Source organism: Sphaerodactylus townsendi, linkage group LG06 (assembly GCF_021028975.2).
Source record: "Sphaerodactylus townsendi isolate TG3544 linkage group LG06, MPM_Stown_v2.3, whole genome shotgun sequence".
Lineage (NCBI taxonomy): Eukaryota > Metazoa > Chordata > Lepidosauria > Squamata > Sphaerodactylidae > Sphaerodactylus > Sphaerodactylus townsendi.
In genome coordinates, this window is record NC_059430.1 from 72,049,163 (window position 1) to 72,065,845 (window position 16,683).

Consider the following 16,683-nt stretch of genomic DNA (forward strand, 5'->3'; position numbering starts at 1 on the left):
AATGAACAAATGAATCGCGTTCAGTTGAGAATGCCCAGACGTAAAGATTGTAAGTACATTTCCCACATTAATCGTGGGGCCCTGAGAGTCTTCCTCCCCCGTCCCTTGTCCCTGCATACTCTGGCCCGAAGAGGCAGAGCCCTTGCAGGTGGGACACTGAACTCCCCAGGCAATGGACAGCGGCCGTCACGCAAAGCGCGGAGGCTCGGCTCTCCAAGGGGAGCGCTTGTTCGCGTCCCCGGAGCATGCGCCGCCGCCCAAGCGGGCCCGGCGGCCTCTGCTTGGCAGTCGCAGCTCCGTTGCCCAGCCGGGCGAGTTTGCAGCCGCCGCGTCGCTTGGTTAGGGCTCTGCTAGGGCGGGGTCTACCGGGGCCCTGCCTGCTCCAGCCGAGCGCACCCTCGCGCCGTGTGATCCAGCGCCCCCGGGGCAGCGGGAGGTCCCCAGCTACGGCTCAGGGAGAGCGGGGAGAGCCCGGCAGAGACCATGGGGCTGGAGAAGGAGAAAGCGGACACCAAGATCTTCATCGACGACGAGAGCTTCAACCGAAGCAGCAGCCCCGCTCTGTCCGACACGGAGAAGAGCTTGGAGAAAGTCCCGGACAGAGATCCACACGGGCTCAACAGCCATCTGAAGGTGAGGGGCTGGGGATAGCTTTTTCGGACATCCGCGTTATCTGTGCTCGCTGTCGCTTTTGCATCCCAGCGACATAATCGCTGAAACGTTGGTTCCATTTAAGGCTATTTATGTTTGTATCCCCCCCCCCCCCGGGCCGTCCTTTTTGCATCCCGGGAATTTAAAGCTCATGGGATAGTTTGAATCTCTCCTTTCTTCCCCCATTCTCGTTTCTTCTGACGATGCAGGGGGCGAGTGATTTATTTTGATCACGCTGAAGTTGTTGGTTAGCTGGGCAGGTGGAATGCGCATGGAGCAGCATTCACTGGTTGCTGTGGATGTACCTGTGGATTTTCACTAATGGTATAATAAAACAACCCTACCCTTGATCTCTTCCACACAATATAGTGCAAGGCCTGTCAGTGCCTGTTTGATTCAGCAGAGATTCTTTCAGCTCAGTAATAAAAGCACAATAATTTTCCCCCACTCACCCACTCCCATCTATTCGTTGGTGTGCCCCTCCAACTTTGGTGTTGCTAATGTTTATTGTGACTCGTTCCAGCTAGGATTTGAGGACGTGATTGCAGAGCCTGCCTCCACACACTCCTTTGACAGAGTTTGGATCTGCAGCCATGCACTGTTTGAGCTCAGCAGATACCTGATCTACAAGCTCCTGACTCTTTTCTTGGCCATCCCCCTAGCCCTAGTTGCAGGAATTCTCTTTGCGGTGCTCAGCTGCCTGCATATCTGGTAAGAGTTTTTGACTTCTGGCATCTCCTGGGATATTAACATTGCAAAAGAACTTCAGTGTATTGTCCGGTGGGATGTTCTGAGCACTACTGCACTCTTGGCTGCCATTGGTGCTGCTGCTGGTTATTTTAGATTGATCTGCTATTATCAATCACTTTGACAGCATTTGTGAAGCTTGGGACTATTCATGCTTATTTGGAAGTGAAGTCTGTGTGCCCTGACTCAGATGACCCAGCCTAGCCTGGAGTTGGTCCTGGTTGGGATGGGAGACCACCAAGGAATACCAGGGTTGCTACACAGAGACAGACAATCACCAGCCACTTGTCAGCACTTCACACATAAGGCCTGTGGCCTCAGATGGCATTGCATAACAGGAAAGTATGCAAGTGATTGAAACTTAAATGTGCAAAGTGCTTTCTGGTTGCAATTTAATCTATACAAGTTTCAGAAATAGGTGGTAGAGTGGACTGTACCACTTCATTTGCAGGTGAAGGGTTACATTTTACCAAGGTTCTTACCTTAACAGTAACCTGTAAATAAGATACTTGTGCAGAATGTGGAAGATTAATCTAGACTCTTTCTTCCTGATTGACTATTTTTGTTTAATTTGCAAGGGATATTAAAAATGTGACACACAAACAAGTCCTGTCTAAAGTGATAAAGCCCATTTTGTCACTTCAGAACTCCACTGCCTCATTCTAGTTACGATGTATAGAGCAGGCCATATTTGCAGTATGACTGCATTGTGTTTACTCAAAAGTCAACATAGGTTTGGACATCATATATGATGCCATTCTCAGCTTAATGGGTGGTAGCTGAATGTAAAGATGAACTCCACTGAAAAGAATCACATTTGGGGTAATGAGAATGTTCTTCTTGTTTCATACCTGCAAGAGATCTCTATTGCAGTCATCAAACAAATATGCATGTGTGCAACACTGTTCCACTGTGTTCAGTGGACCTCTGCTTCCTATTTTAATGTGCTTATGGTTATGGCTATCCTAACCTGGATGGCCCAAACTAGACTGATCTTATCAGATCTCAGATGCTAGGCCAGGTCAGCCCTGGTGCTTGGATGGGAGACCACCAAGGAAGCCCAGGTTGCTTTGCAGAAGACAGCAATGGCAAACTACCTCTGTTAGTCTTTTGCCTTCAAAACCTATTGGGTTGCCATAAATTGACTGCAACTTGACAGCACTTTACATACATGCAAGGTTATAGGCTTTGGCTTGCCATTGCCATGCAAGGAAAATCACTATTCTTCCATTTTAAATCCTAATAGTCAAGGGTTGCCCAGTCTACCAATACTTGAATCTGTGGATTAGGGTCACACAGACACAAAACAGACAGTTCTACAAACTTGGTTATGATTTGCAGAAAAATCTGAAACTTGAAAAAGGAGGGAATTACAAAAACACCAGAAGGAGATAATAGTTTCTGGTAAGCAGACAGGAGAGAAGAGGGCAGGAAGGAGAGAGAGATTAAGGGCAATTGCAAATGAAGAATAAGTGATTGTTTTGGTGAATTGTTGCTGTCACTGCCACAGAGGTGGTGAATCTGTAGGCCAGCCAAGAGACTTGCTGCCACTGGCAGTAGTGCTGCAGTGAAGGTGTAGGGCAGGTGGTCAAGGGAGTCACTGCCACAGCCACTAGGCCTCCTGTGGCTTCCTGCCTCAGCTGCCTTCTTTAAACTTTCCCTTTAGTTTATAACTGGCAAGTCTGTGGGGAGGGACAGTAGAGCCATGAGCAGGCATGAAGAACACCCATTTACTCAGATTCAATGCAGTCGCACCAGTTACAAGCAGTTGAAAAGTTTAAAGAGAGAAGCTGAGGCAGGGGTGAGAGGAGCCTCCTTGCTCACCAGCACACTTCCATAACTGCCACCTCAGGTGCCTTTCATACACTTTCCATCAGCTTCTAATAGGCAAGATTGTGGGGAGAAACAATCCTGGGGATAGACAAATGCGTGCGAAGTGTCCTCCTGGTCTCTCCCATAGTTCCAGCTCTGCTTCTCCCTTCAGCCTTTCCTCCTTGTCCCCCAGTATCACTGCTGTTCTTCCTGCTCCCCAGCATTGTTGCCTCAACCCCTCACCTACCTCCCTGCCCCCACTCCTCCACCCACACCCTGTCATGATCCCCCCCCCCCAATGTTTCTCGTGGGTTCCTGCTTGATTTTCCTTATAATCACTGTCTCCTAGTCCCTCAAAACATATATATATTTTGTGGACGGCTTTTATGTGGGTTCTTCTTAAGGGCTTCTGAGATGTGAACTTTCAGAACAACTGCCATGCCCATCCTGTATAAGGGTGTGAAACAGGAAGTTCCCAGGAATTCTGCTTAGACTGGTCCATTTGAGTCAGCAGTTTGGAGTGCAGACGTATGGCAACCTAATTCAAGTCACTTGTGACCTGTAAAAGCATTGTGACTACCAAAGGCACTGGACCTGGTAACCTCAAAGCCAATTCAATTTTTTCTGGGTATTTTAGGTGGATTATGAGTCTGACACATCACTTCCCAGAATAAATGAGGTCTATAATGAATATTTCACTTACTGGGCATTCAGAAACAACCAAGTAAAACTGAAAAATAGATAAGCTCTTTAAAAGTCCTCTACGTTCCAGCACGGTAGCTCAGAAGTCCAAAGTCAATGAATATGGAGATTATAGAAGCCAGTTAATGCTACACTTCCCTTCAAAACAATCTAGGAGGCTCCTCTTAGTTTTTTGGCAACCCTGAAAATCTAGCATGCTAGGAAATTACCTGATCAGTCAGGCTGGCCCTAGGTGGCATCTTGTGTGCATGTCTGAGTGATTATTAGTTCTTAATGTAGCTCTGTGAAGCACATGGCTTTTGATCTTTTTCAGAATGCGCTGTGAGCACACTGGATCTTAGTGCTCTCATTCTAGGCTCTTAGGATCTGGAAGTTTTCTTTGCTGCATTCCCATACAAGGCTATATCTTTTCAACATCAGAACAAGAATTAAAAGGCAACATTAAATCTGTGGTGTTAAAGCTGTTCATATTTAATGGAGAGAATTCTGAGGCACAGATTGTGTGACAGTGATAGTCCGCAGCGAAGTTACAGCTACCAAAAACAAAATCGGGGGTGGGAGGAGGCATATAGTTTGAAAAACTTGGTGCCAACCAATAATAGTTTAAACATGTATCCTTACTGGATGGCTAAATATGCACAAGGTGTTTGCGGTGTAGTGGGGGAGAATGTCTTTTGCAGCAAGATTGCTTGTATGGATTTATTTCCTGAAGCCCCGCTTTCACTTTCCATTCTATCCGCCATAAGCAAGACCACTTCTAGCATAATTTTAATTTTTGCTTTGTGGGGAGATTTGCCAGTTAGCACCGCTTTGCCCTAGACATCTTCCCTCTGCCCACCACATCCCCTTCCACTTCCTCACACCGCTGTCTGAAATAAAGTTTTAAAAGTCCTCCCAATCATCTGGGAGGGCAGGAGCAGAGTGGGGGAGGGGATGCCCTGCTTCTGCTGTCCCCTGCAAAAGCTCTCTTTGTTGCATGCCTTTTCCTTCACCCTCCAATACTGCCACCTTTTTCTCTAAGTTCACAGATCGAGAGATCCATCTCTCAATCTGTGCACTTAGAGAAGCAGGAAGGAGTTGGCAGCATGGAGTGGGGCAAGAAGGAAGGTGTGCAAAGTAATAGACAGGAGTTTTGCAAGGGACAGCACAAGCAGGGCATCTGTTTGGCCCCATCCCACCTCCCATGCTGTGCTTTCACCTTCCCCAATGGTCGGGAGGGCTTTTAAAACTGTGTGTGTGTGTGTGTGTGTGTGTGTGTGTGTGTGTGTGTGTGTGTGTGTGTGTGTGTGTGTGTGTGTGTGTGTGTGTGTGTGTGTGTGTGTGTGTGTGTGTGTGTGTGTGTGTGTGTGTGTGTGTGTGTGTGTGTGTGTGTGTGTATGGGGGTGGGGTTCAATGCACACACGTATTTGGAGTGTGGAGAGGGGTTAGAATTGATTCTGTTTGGCCAAAGGGCCCGTCCTCAGGGATCGGCTGGGAGAAGTGATCAGTGGCCAGGTGGTCCCCTGCAAACAGAAGACCTGATCAAAGGAAATTCAAAGCAGGAAGTACTTGGAAGGAGAGTTTTTCAAGCACTTGTTGAGATGCTATTGAACTGGTGGGCTTGGGAAGCTCTTTTATTTTGTAGAATGTTTGGCATCTTACTACTAGACTCCTTGACCTTTGGCAGTCGTTTGTGTGTTGAGATTCTCATATGTGATGAGATCTGTGCCTTTAAAGTTGTTGATGGGCGGAGTTAAGAGAACTGGAGCCCATTTGAGCAGCTATGGGGCAGGCACTGAGCTGCCTCCTCATATGTGAACAGGGAAACGTGAGGAATGTCCACTATCCCAGTGCACAGAGAAGAGTCCCAAGGTAAGCATTCCATGGGTAATTGGCTAGTGTGTTCCAGTGTCGATTCCAAATACTATACCTGCTTATAAACTTAGAGTTAGTGGTCTTGTTGATGGAGGGTAGTGGGGAAGTTTTCATAGATTGCTCTCTCCCACTGAAAACTCCCCTTTTGACACCAGTTCTGTAGATAAGGGTCCCTTGACATCTGCCCATGCTAGAATTGTGGAGGCTCAGCTGGTTGCAGTAGGTGGGGGAATCCCACTTTGCTACCTTCACTCCACTCATTATGTTTATGGGTGCCATTAAAATTCCTGGACACACAGGGGCAAAGCCAGGGGAGTATGGAATGTGTGGATGGGAGGGACCTCAGTAGGGTACATTGCCAAAAAGTTTACCCTCCAAAGCAGTCATTTTATCCAGGGAAACTGATCTGTACTGTAATTCTGAGAAATCTTCAGGCCCCACAGAAGATGCATCTGGAAGTAAATGCTTAAAAATTATTAGCTCAAAAATCTTATTCTGTCTTTTAAAAAAGAATCTCAACTCTTCAAAGAGCCATAAATGGGCATTCAGTCCTACTTATTTAAAGAAACTTTAATCACTTCCTGTTTGGTAGTATTATGGTTGTATGAAACTACAGTGTTTAGCCCAGTTAACATGGTTGTTGTTTTCAAAACTGCTCTGTGGAGACTTTTTATACAAGTGAAAGTAGCCTCACTGCATTTCACACCAATACTAAAGTCAGTCAGCTGCCAGTATTTTTGCTTATACCCAGGTCAGTAAGATTTCATAGGAATTCAGCAATAGTTCTGAATAAAACAGATGTATGTCTATAGACACCTTACTTATTAACTTGTGTATCTTTCCAGGGGTACCACTCAGGATTGGTTTGTTTGTCTCTCTTCAAAATAACATGTGTTTTCTAACGTATGGGAAGCCAAAGAGAAAGACAACAACATCCAGGCAAAATAACTATGGCCCCTTCCGCACAAGCAAAATAATGTGTTTTCAAACCACTTTCACAACTGTTTGCAAGTAGATTTTGCTATTCCGTACAGCTTCAAAGAGCACTGAAAGCAGTTTGAAAGTGCATTATTCTGCATGTGCGGAATGAGCCTATCTGTTAAACAAAAAGAAACAGTATTTATTATGCTTGAATTTGTATTCTGTTTTAGTATATAAATTATTCTTTTCTCCAGTACATTGACCTAGCATAATATGCTGAAAAAGAGGATGATAAGGCTAGCTAGGGAAACTGAACCCGGTCTATCCTCTATAAGTCAGCAGAAAGGCAGGCTATAAGGAAATCAGGTACTTAGGGAAAGCTTGATGTAAAGACCCAAAAATACACACTCCTGCTCCTGGGGTTTTATTTTCCAGTTTTCAACAGGAAAAAATGAAAATTTGAGAAATTCTCGAAAAATTCCTATGGAGTAGGAATATATCAAAATCTACAGCATTACTTCGTCTTTTTAATTACTGTTTTCATGATAAGCATCATAAACAGCCAGCCATCACACACTAAGATTTACTACCTGTGTTACAAAATTATTTTAGTATAGCTGCCAAAAATTTAGCCACACACAGTTACTTGTTTGTCTTCATCTCTTAGTAACCAAGAAAACTTAACTTCTAAAGAGACAGAGTCCTGTTTAAACAAAGGAAAAATCAGTTCTGACAATTCAGGGCAATCCAAAGAATACAATTTATTTGGTTAGTACCACAGAAGAAGAGGAGGAGTTTGGATTTGTGCCACAGAAGAAAAAGAAGAGTTTGGATTTATACCCCACCTTTCTCTCCTGTAAGCAGTCTCAAAGTGACTTACAAACTCCTTCCTCTCCCCACAACTGACACCTTGTGATGAACATGGGGCTGAGAACATTTTAAAAAACTGTAACTAGCCCAGTATCACCCAGCCAACTTCATGTGGAGGAGTGGGAAAACAAATTCCATTCTCCAGATTAGAGTCCATCACTCTTAACTGCTATACCACGCTGGCTGTCTATTAGAGTGGAGCATAGAATCTATTAGAGTATGGAATACCATTAAACCTTCCTAACACCACCACCAGTGGCAAGGCATTCAAATGCACAAGATAAATGTTCATCTGTGTTTTTAAAAGGGATAATTCAAACTGGTAATTTGGCATTTTTGTGCCACAGAAGAAAAAGAAGAGTTTGGATTTATACCCCACTGGTATTTGGCATTTTTTATCAGGGGGAAGAATACCAACTGAAAAGGATGAACATACCCTGAGCATTCTAGCAGGAAATTTCTCATAATCAAGATCCCTCAAACTACTTCTGACAGACTAAATTCACAAGTATTCAGTTTATATCATATCAATGGCGATGCCCAGATGTAATAATTTCAGTTCCAAGTATTTGTCCCAAGGACTCATATGATGTTCCAGCATAACTAATCCCAGAAGACCCGATTCTAAATTCGATTTCATTCTAATATTCAGATTAAACACTCTCCATTAAACCTTTGCTTCAAAATATATCTCTCTAGTCACAGCTCTCAAAACTATTCCTGCCACAAATTGTGGTATTTGTAGAATATGGTGTAAAAATCTTAGCAACAGATCATAAATATTATCCGTTACCACACACTCTGGTTTCTGTACAGGTCATATAAATAATATAAAACCCGCATGATGTACTGGTTAAAAGCAACGGACTCTAATCTGGAGAACCACTTTTCTTCCCCCCCCCCCCCTTTACATGAGTGGCAGGCTCTAATCTGGACAACCAGATTTGATTTGATTTCCCATGCCTCCACATGATTCCTGCTGGGTGACTCTCAGAACATTCCCAAACTACCTCAAAAAGAGCCAGATGTGTATGCATATGGGGAAAGGAAGGCAGTTGTAAACCACTTGAGAGCCTTCATGGTAGAGAAAAGTGGGGTATACAAACCAACCCTCCTCCACCTCCTCCTCCTTCATTAAATAATAACAAAATAGCCTTGAAAATATGAATATTTATTACTGAAATATAACTGAACAAATAATACATTATTAGAGAGTCCAGTGTTTTTGATGGGACTAAATTCAACTCAGTGTTCAGATATGCTGCAAGTTCTATTGTGACTGCATGAATAATACATGTTATTTTGTTTACAACATTATTTAGGCTTGCATTACTCAACTTTTAATATTCTTCCCTCTTAGGTGGAAAAACCTTTTATACACATAACATTAGCCCCCTTATTATTTAACATCTTCTTACATGATCTCCCCATAGCCCTGGCCCGGGTGGATGGGCATAGCCCTAAGATCGGCCCAAAGCATGTCCCTCTCCTGTTATTTGCGGATGATGCAGCCCTATTATCCCTTTCTCGTGTGGGTCTAACAAGACTCCTGCATAGATTTGTTGACTTTTGTGAGATAAATGATCTGCAGGTGAATTACGACAAAACTAAGATTCTGGTTTTTGGAAAAAGCAGTAAAAAACAAGTCTGGAAGATAAAGGGCCACTACATTGAGCAAGTTAAAAATTTCAAATATCTAGGACTCTGTTTTAGCAATACACATGCTAACGTAGCACAGGATACCTCAGTTTGCTGTTTCCAGTATTAAATATATTTGCAGTTTTGTTTTCAGAAAGTTATCGGTACAGTCTTAACACAGCTCTCCTGGGAAAAAGTCCCACTGAACAGACTTGAGCAGATCTGTTTAGTATTGTTCCTAAGCAGCTCTGTTCTGACTCAGATTTAACAGCCTCATCAAAAGCGGGCTAAGGGGTGGGGGGGGAGGACTAGTTGCAGCAGATTGACCATGGCGCATTTGCCTTCTCTGGGGTATTTTACCCATGGCAAAGGGCCAGATGTGTCAGCAGCCGACCGCCCCACAACTTTGCCACTGCACAATCGGAAGTTCGGGCTGTGGCAGAGCTGCGCTGGCATTCCATTTGGATGCCAGCGTTGAAGGGGGTGGGCTGGGGTGTTCCTGGGGGCGGAGGCTGATAGCATGCCCATTCAGCCCTATAGGGCTGCTAGGCTGAGGAGAGGTCCAAGGACTTTTCCAGTACTGCTGAAAAGCTCTTTTGGAGGAGGCAGAGTGGCTCTGCATTGGCACCACAGCCTGCCACTTCTGGGTCTGGATGCGGCTGCAGGTCTGTTTGATGGGATTTACTCTGAAGAAAAAAATTCGTATGATTGCACTGTAAGACACTTAAATTTTATATTTTCTAAACATGCCAAATATCCTAATTGCATGTGCGTGGATGCCTGAGTCGGCCGTTGCATCAACTTCAGTATGATCAAATTTAATCTGATTTAGAAGAAAATATACAAGGATGGGGATAGGAGGGAACTGTTTCACTGGATATCTCTAACCATTATGGTGTCACTTTAAAAAAAGAATTGTTGACCTGGTAAACAATTGAGAAGCTGAGAGAAAATCCTGCTTTAATCCAAGCCACTTAACTTTTTTTGCCATTTCTGTCATCTCAGGACAGCCCCAAAGCATATGTTCTTGTTCAGCTGTTTTTTGTCCAAGAGTGTGGAGGTGGAATTAGGTGGATGGAAATGTAAGGCCATTGTTCTGTTTTCCTGTGGAATCCCTTCGGTTTAGAAACATGTAACTGTTGCTTGCTTTTGAGGGCAGGGTAGTGAATTCCATTCAAACACTCCCAGTGTCCCTTGGAGAACCGCCAAAGCACCTCTTCTGAGGAGATTGTGAATTCCCTGGCTTCAGCCAGTTCCATAAGAGGGTGTAATCGCAGCCTTAGTATTTTGTTTCTTCAGTTTGCAAATGGAGACCCTATTATTAACCTTCCCAATGGTGAGACTAAAATTCCACCCTGCACAGGAAAGCCTTTTGGAAACCCTTGGTTGGAAGCATTTTGCTGAAGTGCCAACAGAGAGGAGTTGCTACTGTGTTAGCATGCCAAAAATTCACATAAGAGCTTGACCTCACATTCCTTCTGCACCCAGAGCCCTCTGTGACTAGAAAGGCTGTTGCATAGCCACATAGGAGGGCAGAGTGCTTTACCTCTCAGTACTCTGAATTCTGCATGTATATATTATCCTTCACTGTAGTGAAGTGAAAATACAGGAACCCAAACAAATCCCTGTGATTAAAAGAAAATCCTGGGGCAATAGCATGCTAAGATTTTTCTTTTTAAAGTCCACTCTTACTATTTTAAAAGTAGCTTAACTCGAACCCTTCCTCTGGCAAAATCAGTTAGGCCGGTGACCATAGTTACGTTATCTGGTAGGTATGAGAGAACACTTTGAAGCTGTACCCAGAGCAGCTACCTGCTGAGAAAGCTAGTTGCAGGCTGGTTAAAGGGGAAAACATCCTCTCTGTTCTACTGTTGCTTAAATGGATTTTCTTCCTGGCTAGCTACAAGCTTTAAGCTGAGGAAGACACATTAAAGTACACATTAGGTCTCTTTTGTAAAATCATGGTTGTATTTACAATTTCACAATGAAGATTTCAAATGGTGTGTGCTAAATTTTGCCTGTAATTAGAGGTTTCCACTTAGTTTATATTTAGGTCTATTTAGGACTTCTTTTCTCTTCACTCAGGACTCAAAGTGAAAAAAATATAATGTAGATAAATAAAACAAGAAGATATGCAGCATAGCTCCTTAGTCAGTCTTGGAGCTACTTTGCTGACTAATAGACCAAGAGCTACCCCTAGGCTAAACACCTGCAACAGACAAAGAACGCAAGCACATAAAGATCTCATGCACCTGGCACATAAGTCCCACCAAAAGAGCCTTTAGCCACACCAGGGCTAAATATCTGCCACTGAGGAGGAACACAGGGTCAGGCCAGATTCCATTTGGCCCACCCAAATTCTGATCTGAGCTTTAAATTGTAGCTTCTCACTGCATACATCTTCACAGATTTTTGTGTTCTTTGGGAAGTTTTAAAAATTAACACCATAAGAAATGCAAAATATTTACTGTTTTTGAGAAAGTCTTACCACTGGATCTCTTACTCTCATAGCATTGTATCTATAACTAGGAAACAGTGACTCAGACTTGTAAATTAGCCACTTGTCTTGCTATCTGTGATAAGAGTTCCTTCCAAATAAGCTTTGTAAAAGTTAGAATAGGAGATCAGTTATAATTCCAGGAGAACACCAGTCCTCCTTTAAGGGTGTCATATGCTTTCTTCCCACACTCTTCATTGGGGATGTGCACTTCTGGTTGTTTCAGCAGAAAAAAAGAAAGTAAACGTTTTAAGAGGGCAACTATTTTCTACACTCCATCATGGTTACTCAGGAGTACATGAGAGACATATTGACATTGTATTACCAGTGTCAAACTTTGTGAAATAGCCTGTAAGGGGGGTGGGGGGTGGCAGGCAGCCGTCACAATTTGCAGTCTTAACAGGATTTCCTGTCTGTTGTATGTATTTTTATTATTTTGTCTGCCCCAAGTTCTCACTGTTGGATTCACAATAAAATGCTGGAATGGTGTTTAAGGTACACAGAGAATTAAGAAGAAGAGTTGGATTTATATCCCCCCTTTCTCTCCTGTAAGGAGACTCAAAGGGGCTTACAAACTCCTTTCCCTCCCCCCCCCATAACAAAAACCCGGTGAGATAGGTGGGGCTGAGAGAGCTCAGAAGAATTGTGACTAGCCCAAGGTCACCCAGCTGGTGTGTGTTGGAGTGCACAGGCTAATCTGAATTCCCTAGATAAGCCTCCACAGCTCAGGCAGCAGAGCGGGGAATCAAACCCGGTTCCTCCAGATTAGAGTACACCTGCTCTTAACCACTATGCCACTGCTTAAAGCACAACCTCTTCCTTTCTAGCTTTTCTCCAAATTGAACAGAAACTTACATTTATACTGCTCAAGCTCTACTCAGTTTTAGCTCCATTTTCTGTGGGTGTGGTCATCCCAGCCTCCCATCTCAGATTAATTTGCTGCACTACTGTGTTTTAGAAGGGGGCGGGCACAATACGCTTAAAGCTAGATTAATTTTGACCATTTCTTTCACAGGTTGCAATAAATTCACACAAAATAGATGTTAATTTTGATTGTTACTAATTGTGTAGAAGAAGAAGAAGAGTTTGGATTTATATCCCCCCTTTCTCTCCTGCAGGAGACTCAAAGGGGCTTACAATCTCCTTGCCCTTCCCCCCTCACAACAAACACCCTGTGAGGTAGGTGGGGCTGAGAGAGCTCCAAGAAGCTGTGACTAGCCCAAGGTTCGCACCACTTCGGCAGAACCGGTTGTTAAAATGGTGCTTGTAAACAATCAGTTGTTGAAGTATTTGAATCTCACCACCGGACCCGGTTGTTAACTTTTTTGAATCCCACCACTGGAGTGGAGGTAGAATAATTTTGATGTGTGTACCAGGGCTCTAACTCCTAAGGTTATAACCAGAGTTTGTTGCTTTAATTCTTGTTGCAGCACCCTTGGAAACTGAAATACACCAGAATACACGCAAAATAATGCATTTTCAAACCACTTTCACAACTGTTTGCAAGTGGATTTTGCTATTCCGCACAGCTTTAAAGAGCACTGAAAGCAGTTTGAAAATGCATTATTCTGCAAGTGCGGAATGAGCCTTAGTGTTCCTTCATACCAGCCATTCTCAGCTTGAGTGCTGAGATAAGGAAATTACAACTTGGATACCCCACAGTGCAGTAATCCTTTTTTTCTTGGATATTCCTTGGAGGCAATCCATGGACCATCAGCCCTTTGGGTTTTGCCCTTTGGTTCTAGCTATGCCCCGGCATAAATATCTGTAATAGGAAGCAAAACAAAGCTCCATGGAAACACAAAGGTGATATCTCCTGATTTCTTACTCCAGGGAAGTAGAGGAAAGTGAGGATTGGCCCTGTGCTTTTGGGAAGAAGCAAGTATGTACCAGAAAGTGTATTAATGAATGCCATGGTGATCAATCTGCATCTTCTGCAACTGGCAGAGAAGTTCCCAAGATCCACCTGTCTTACTTTGGTGGATTTCTTTTTCATCTAGCATTAATTCCTCTTTACCATATCCAGAATTTAAGAAGCATAGACCCAATCAAAGATTTTGTTCTATGGGTGGATATCTTTGGTTCTTGGTACCAATTAAACCATAACATATGGGAATAGCTGAATTTATAGATTGGTACATTCAAAATGTCATTTACATTTTCTCATGTCTTTCTCCCCACACCCCACACCCCGCTTCCTTTTAGGATTGTGGTGCCTTTCATAAAGTCCTGCTTCGTGGTCTTGCCCTCAGTGCAGGCTGTATGGAAGAGTGTGATGGAAATTCTTGTTGCACCACTATTTCACAGCATAGGAAAGTGTTGTGCAACAATCAGCATACGTCTTGACCAAGAGTGAACATCTGGGATTCAATAACACACTCATCTTCAGTGTTGTTATACCTCCTCGCAGACAACATGGGTGCACTTAACCATTCATTCCAAAACTACTAGCGCTTAAATGGCTGGCTTTTTTTTTCTAGTGGGCTGCTCATTTTCTGGAAATGAATCTTGCTGGGGAAGGGAGGAAGAGGTGGATTATTTGTCAATTTTATTGCTAACTGAAGAATACTGGGATATATTGGCAACATTTTATTTTAATGGTACTTGTCTGGTCCCCATCAATGTTATAGGGGGGCTCATATATCTATGATATTATGGTCTATGACCATGACCATACTTCGCCTGTATTTTCCTGCTCTTAATACTAATTGCAGGCCATCACCCAGCATTGCAATAACTAAATCCCTTGATATTGTCTTTCCAGGGTTGAACATGGCCCATTTTTTCAGTGTTACACTCCGTAACTGAACCTTAGAATTACAAATGCCTCCAGAGTATATATCATTATGCCTTGAATACTTTCTCTTTCTGAATCCTGACATTCAATTAGCTCCCTAACCAGCTAGTTCCTGTACAACCTAACAGCTGCTTGTATAACCCATCAGCATCCCTGTGCTCCCAACAATTCTTCTTTCCCAAATCCAGTTGAAAAATTCCCAGTCAGGGCCCAGTTGGGACCACAGGCAGCTGCATCTTGGAAACAAGCGTGGAATAAGTATCCTCAAAGCTGGGACCTTGCTATCATTTTGGGTTTTCAGCTGGACTATGGAGAGCAACAAGCACAAGCTAATTCCCTGTTAACCAGGCAGAGGCAGTGTGTCAGGCTGCTAATGTTTACACCAAGCCTGGCCCTTCCAGAAGCCCACTAGGGTCACTGTGGCGCATCCCTCTTCCTTTCAGTGCTTGAAAGGGGTCTGGGACCTATACACATTCCCTGAGCTGGGTTCCAATAGATTCCCAGTTCAAACATTAGAATTCCTGATGCCAGCATGAAGCTTTTCCTTTTATTCCAGTAAATTAGAAAGCCTTGCTGAGCACCTCTCCATTTGTATCAGACTGGTAAGCCAGATTCTGAATTAGGCTGGCAAAGCATCATTCTTAAGGTGCTTTGCTGAAGAATGCCCCCACCCCCCACCCCACCCCTCCTTGCCTCATGAGTCTGGGTGTACTTATGAGAAGCATTTTCTTGATTACTGTATAGCTCTAAACAGGTTCTATAAGATTTCACTGTAGGAAATCCAAAGAAATATGCATACAAGTTTACACCAAATTATGGAGAAAAAGAATCAAATGCCTCTGGGTCCTGTTTACTATGCAAATTCCTATTGCTAAATTGCTAAAAAGCAAAACAGGTTTCTCCAAGATGTGCTTTTTCTAAAAAAAAAGATGCTAATGAAACTGTTGGTTTGGGGTAATGTTTTTGCTTTATTTAATGAAATGTTTGATTTTGCTGTATATATTGTGTGTATGTATATGATACTATAATGAGTTTCACTGATGCTTTATTTTTACATGCCTTGTATTCTTGCCAAGCTTAAGATATTTGCTGCAAACAGTCTCTGCTCTGATTAATTTCTCTCTTGCACAGAAGAACTGTCTCATGCGTGTTTTAGGCTTATACACAAAGGAAACAGGGCAGGGCTACTTCTTTGTATTCTGCACCCAGAACCTGATATAAAGTCCCATTCTACTGAGAGCAATGGAGAATCCCAGATAGATACAGAAGAAAGATGCCTCCAGGTATGCATAATCTGGCTCAAATGGGCTCTCCCTCTTGTTCCTGGCAATGTCTCTCTATTTCCACAACTGGATGTGTGATTTTCCTTGTGCATCTTCTGTGCACAAAGGTATTGGCAAGCAGCACAGTGGAGTTCATGAACATCTCTGCAGTGGTGTCAATCAGTTTTTACTTGAGTGAAGTTGTCTAGATAATCAAAAAATGTGCTGAATTGTAATGCAATTCAAAATGTACCAAATACAGAATTCCATCTTTACTATCCAAGTACCAGAAGTCAAACTATGCAAAAGATTTTGAAAGATGCATTTTTTAAAAAAATGTTTTTATTAAAACTGATCTATAGTATATTCAAGATTTTGTGCCTTTGTACCTATGGACAACACTTTAATAACTTACATATTAAATGTTTTATTGACACTTTAACATGGTAGAATGTTTTCTTACTGAAAGACATTAGAGTATTTAGAAATTCTGTTTAGAAATCTTGTGTTCTCGAGTAACTTTCATCGTTCCGAGGCCTAATGAACACTGATTTTAGATGCATTTAATACAGTTTTCATTTACATGTGCATGTCATGAAATGAGAAAATTACACCAATTTTAAAATACGCTATTGTGCTGCTATTTTAAGAGAATCAAGATTCCAAGTGTAAAATATTTATACAATGGGGCAATACATGTTCCCCAAAGTGCTATTATATCAACAATATCTTTAAATGCTTCTTTTTTTTCTTATTTATGTATGGCTTATTCCGCACATGCAGAATAATGCACTTTCAAACTGCTTTCAGTGCACTTTGAAGCTGTGCGGAATGTCAAAATCCACTTGCAAACAGTTATGAAAGTGGTTTGAAAACACATTATTTTGCGTGTGAGGAAGGGGCCTATGAAAAGCATCTTGATTCACTAAGTG

At 42.8% G+C, this 16,683-nt stretch overlaps 1 protein-coding gene across 1 annotated transcript; it reads left to right on the plus strand.

Moving 5' to 3' along the window:
• The first annotated feature begins 240 nt into the window (after positions 1-240).
• CAV2 (caveolin 2) lies at positions 241-16,193 on the plus strand. Its single transcript, XM_048501918.1, has 3 exons — positions 241-633; positions 1,175-1,362; positions 13,898-16,193. The coding sequence occupies exons 1-3, from the start codon at positions 484-486 to the stop codon at positions 14,046-14,048; spliced, it is 489 nt and encodes a 162-aa protein (XP_048357875.1). The 5' UTR covers positions 241-483; the 3' UTR covers positions 14,049-16,193.
• Positions 16,194-16,683: the final 490 nt, after the last annotated feature.

Coding starts and splice junctions, on each gene's coding strand:
- CAV2 (XM_048501918.1), top strand. CDS start 484: ATGGGGCTGGAGAAGGAGAAAGCGGACACCAAGATCTTCATCGACGAC. Junction 634..1,174: donor GGCTCAACAGCCATCTGAAG/GTGAGGGGCTGG, acceptor GACTCGTTCCAG/CTAGGATTTGAGGACGTGAT. Junction 1,363..13,897: donor CTCAGCTGCCTGCATATCTG/GTAAGAGTTTTT, acceptor GCTTCCTTTTAG/GATTGTGGTGCCTTTCATAA.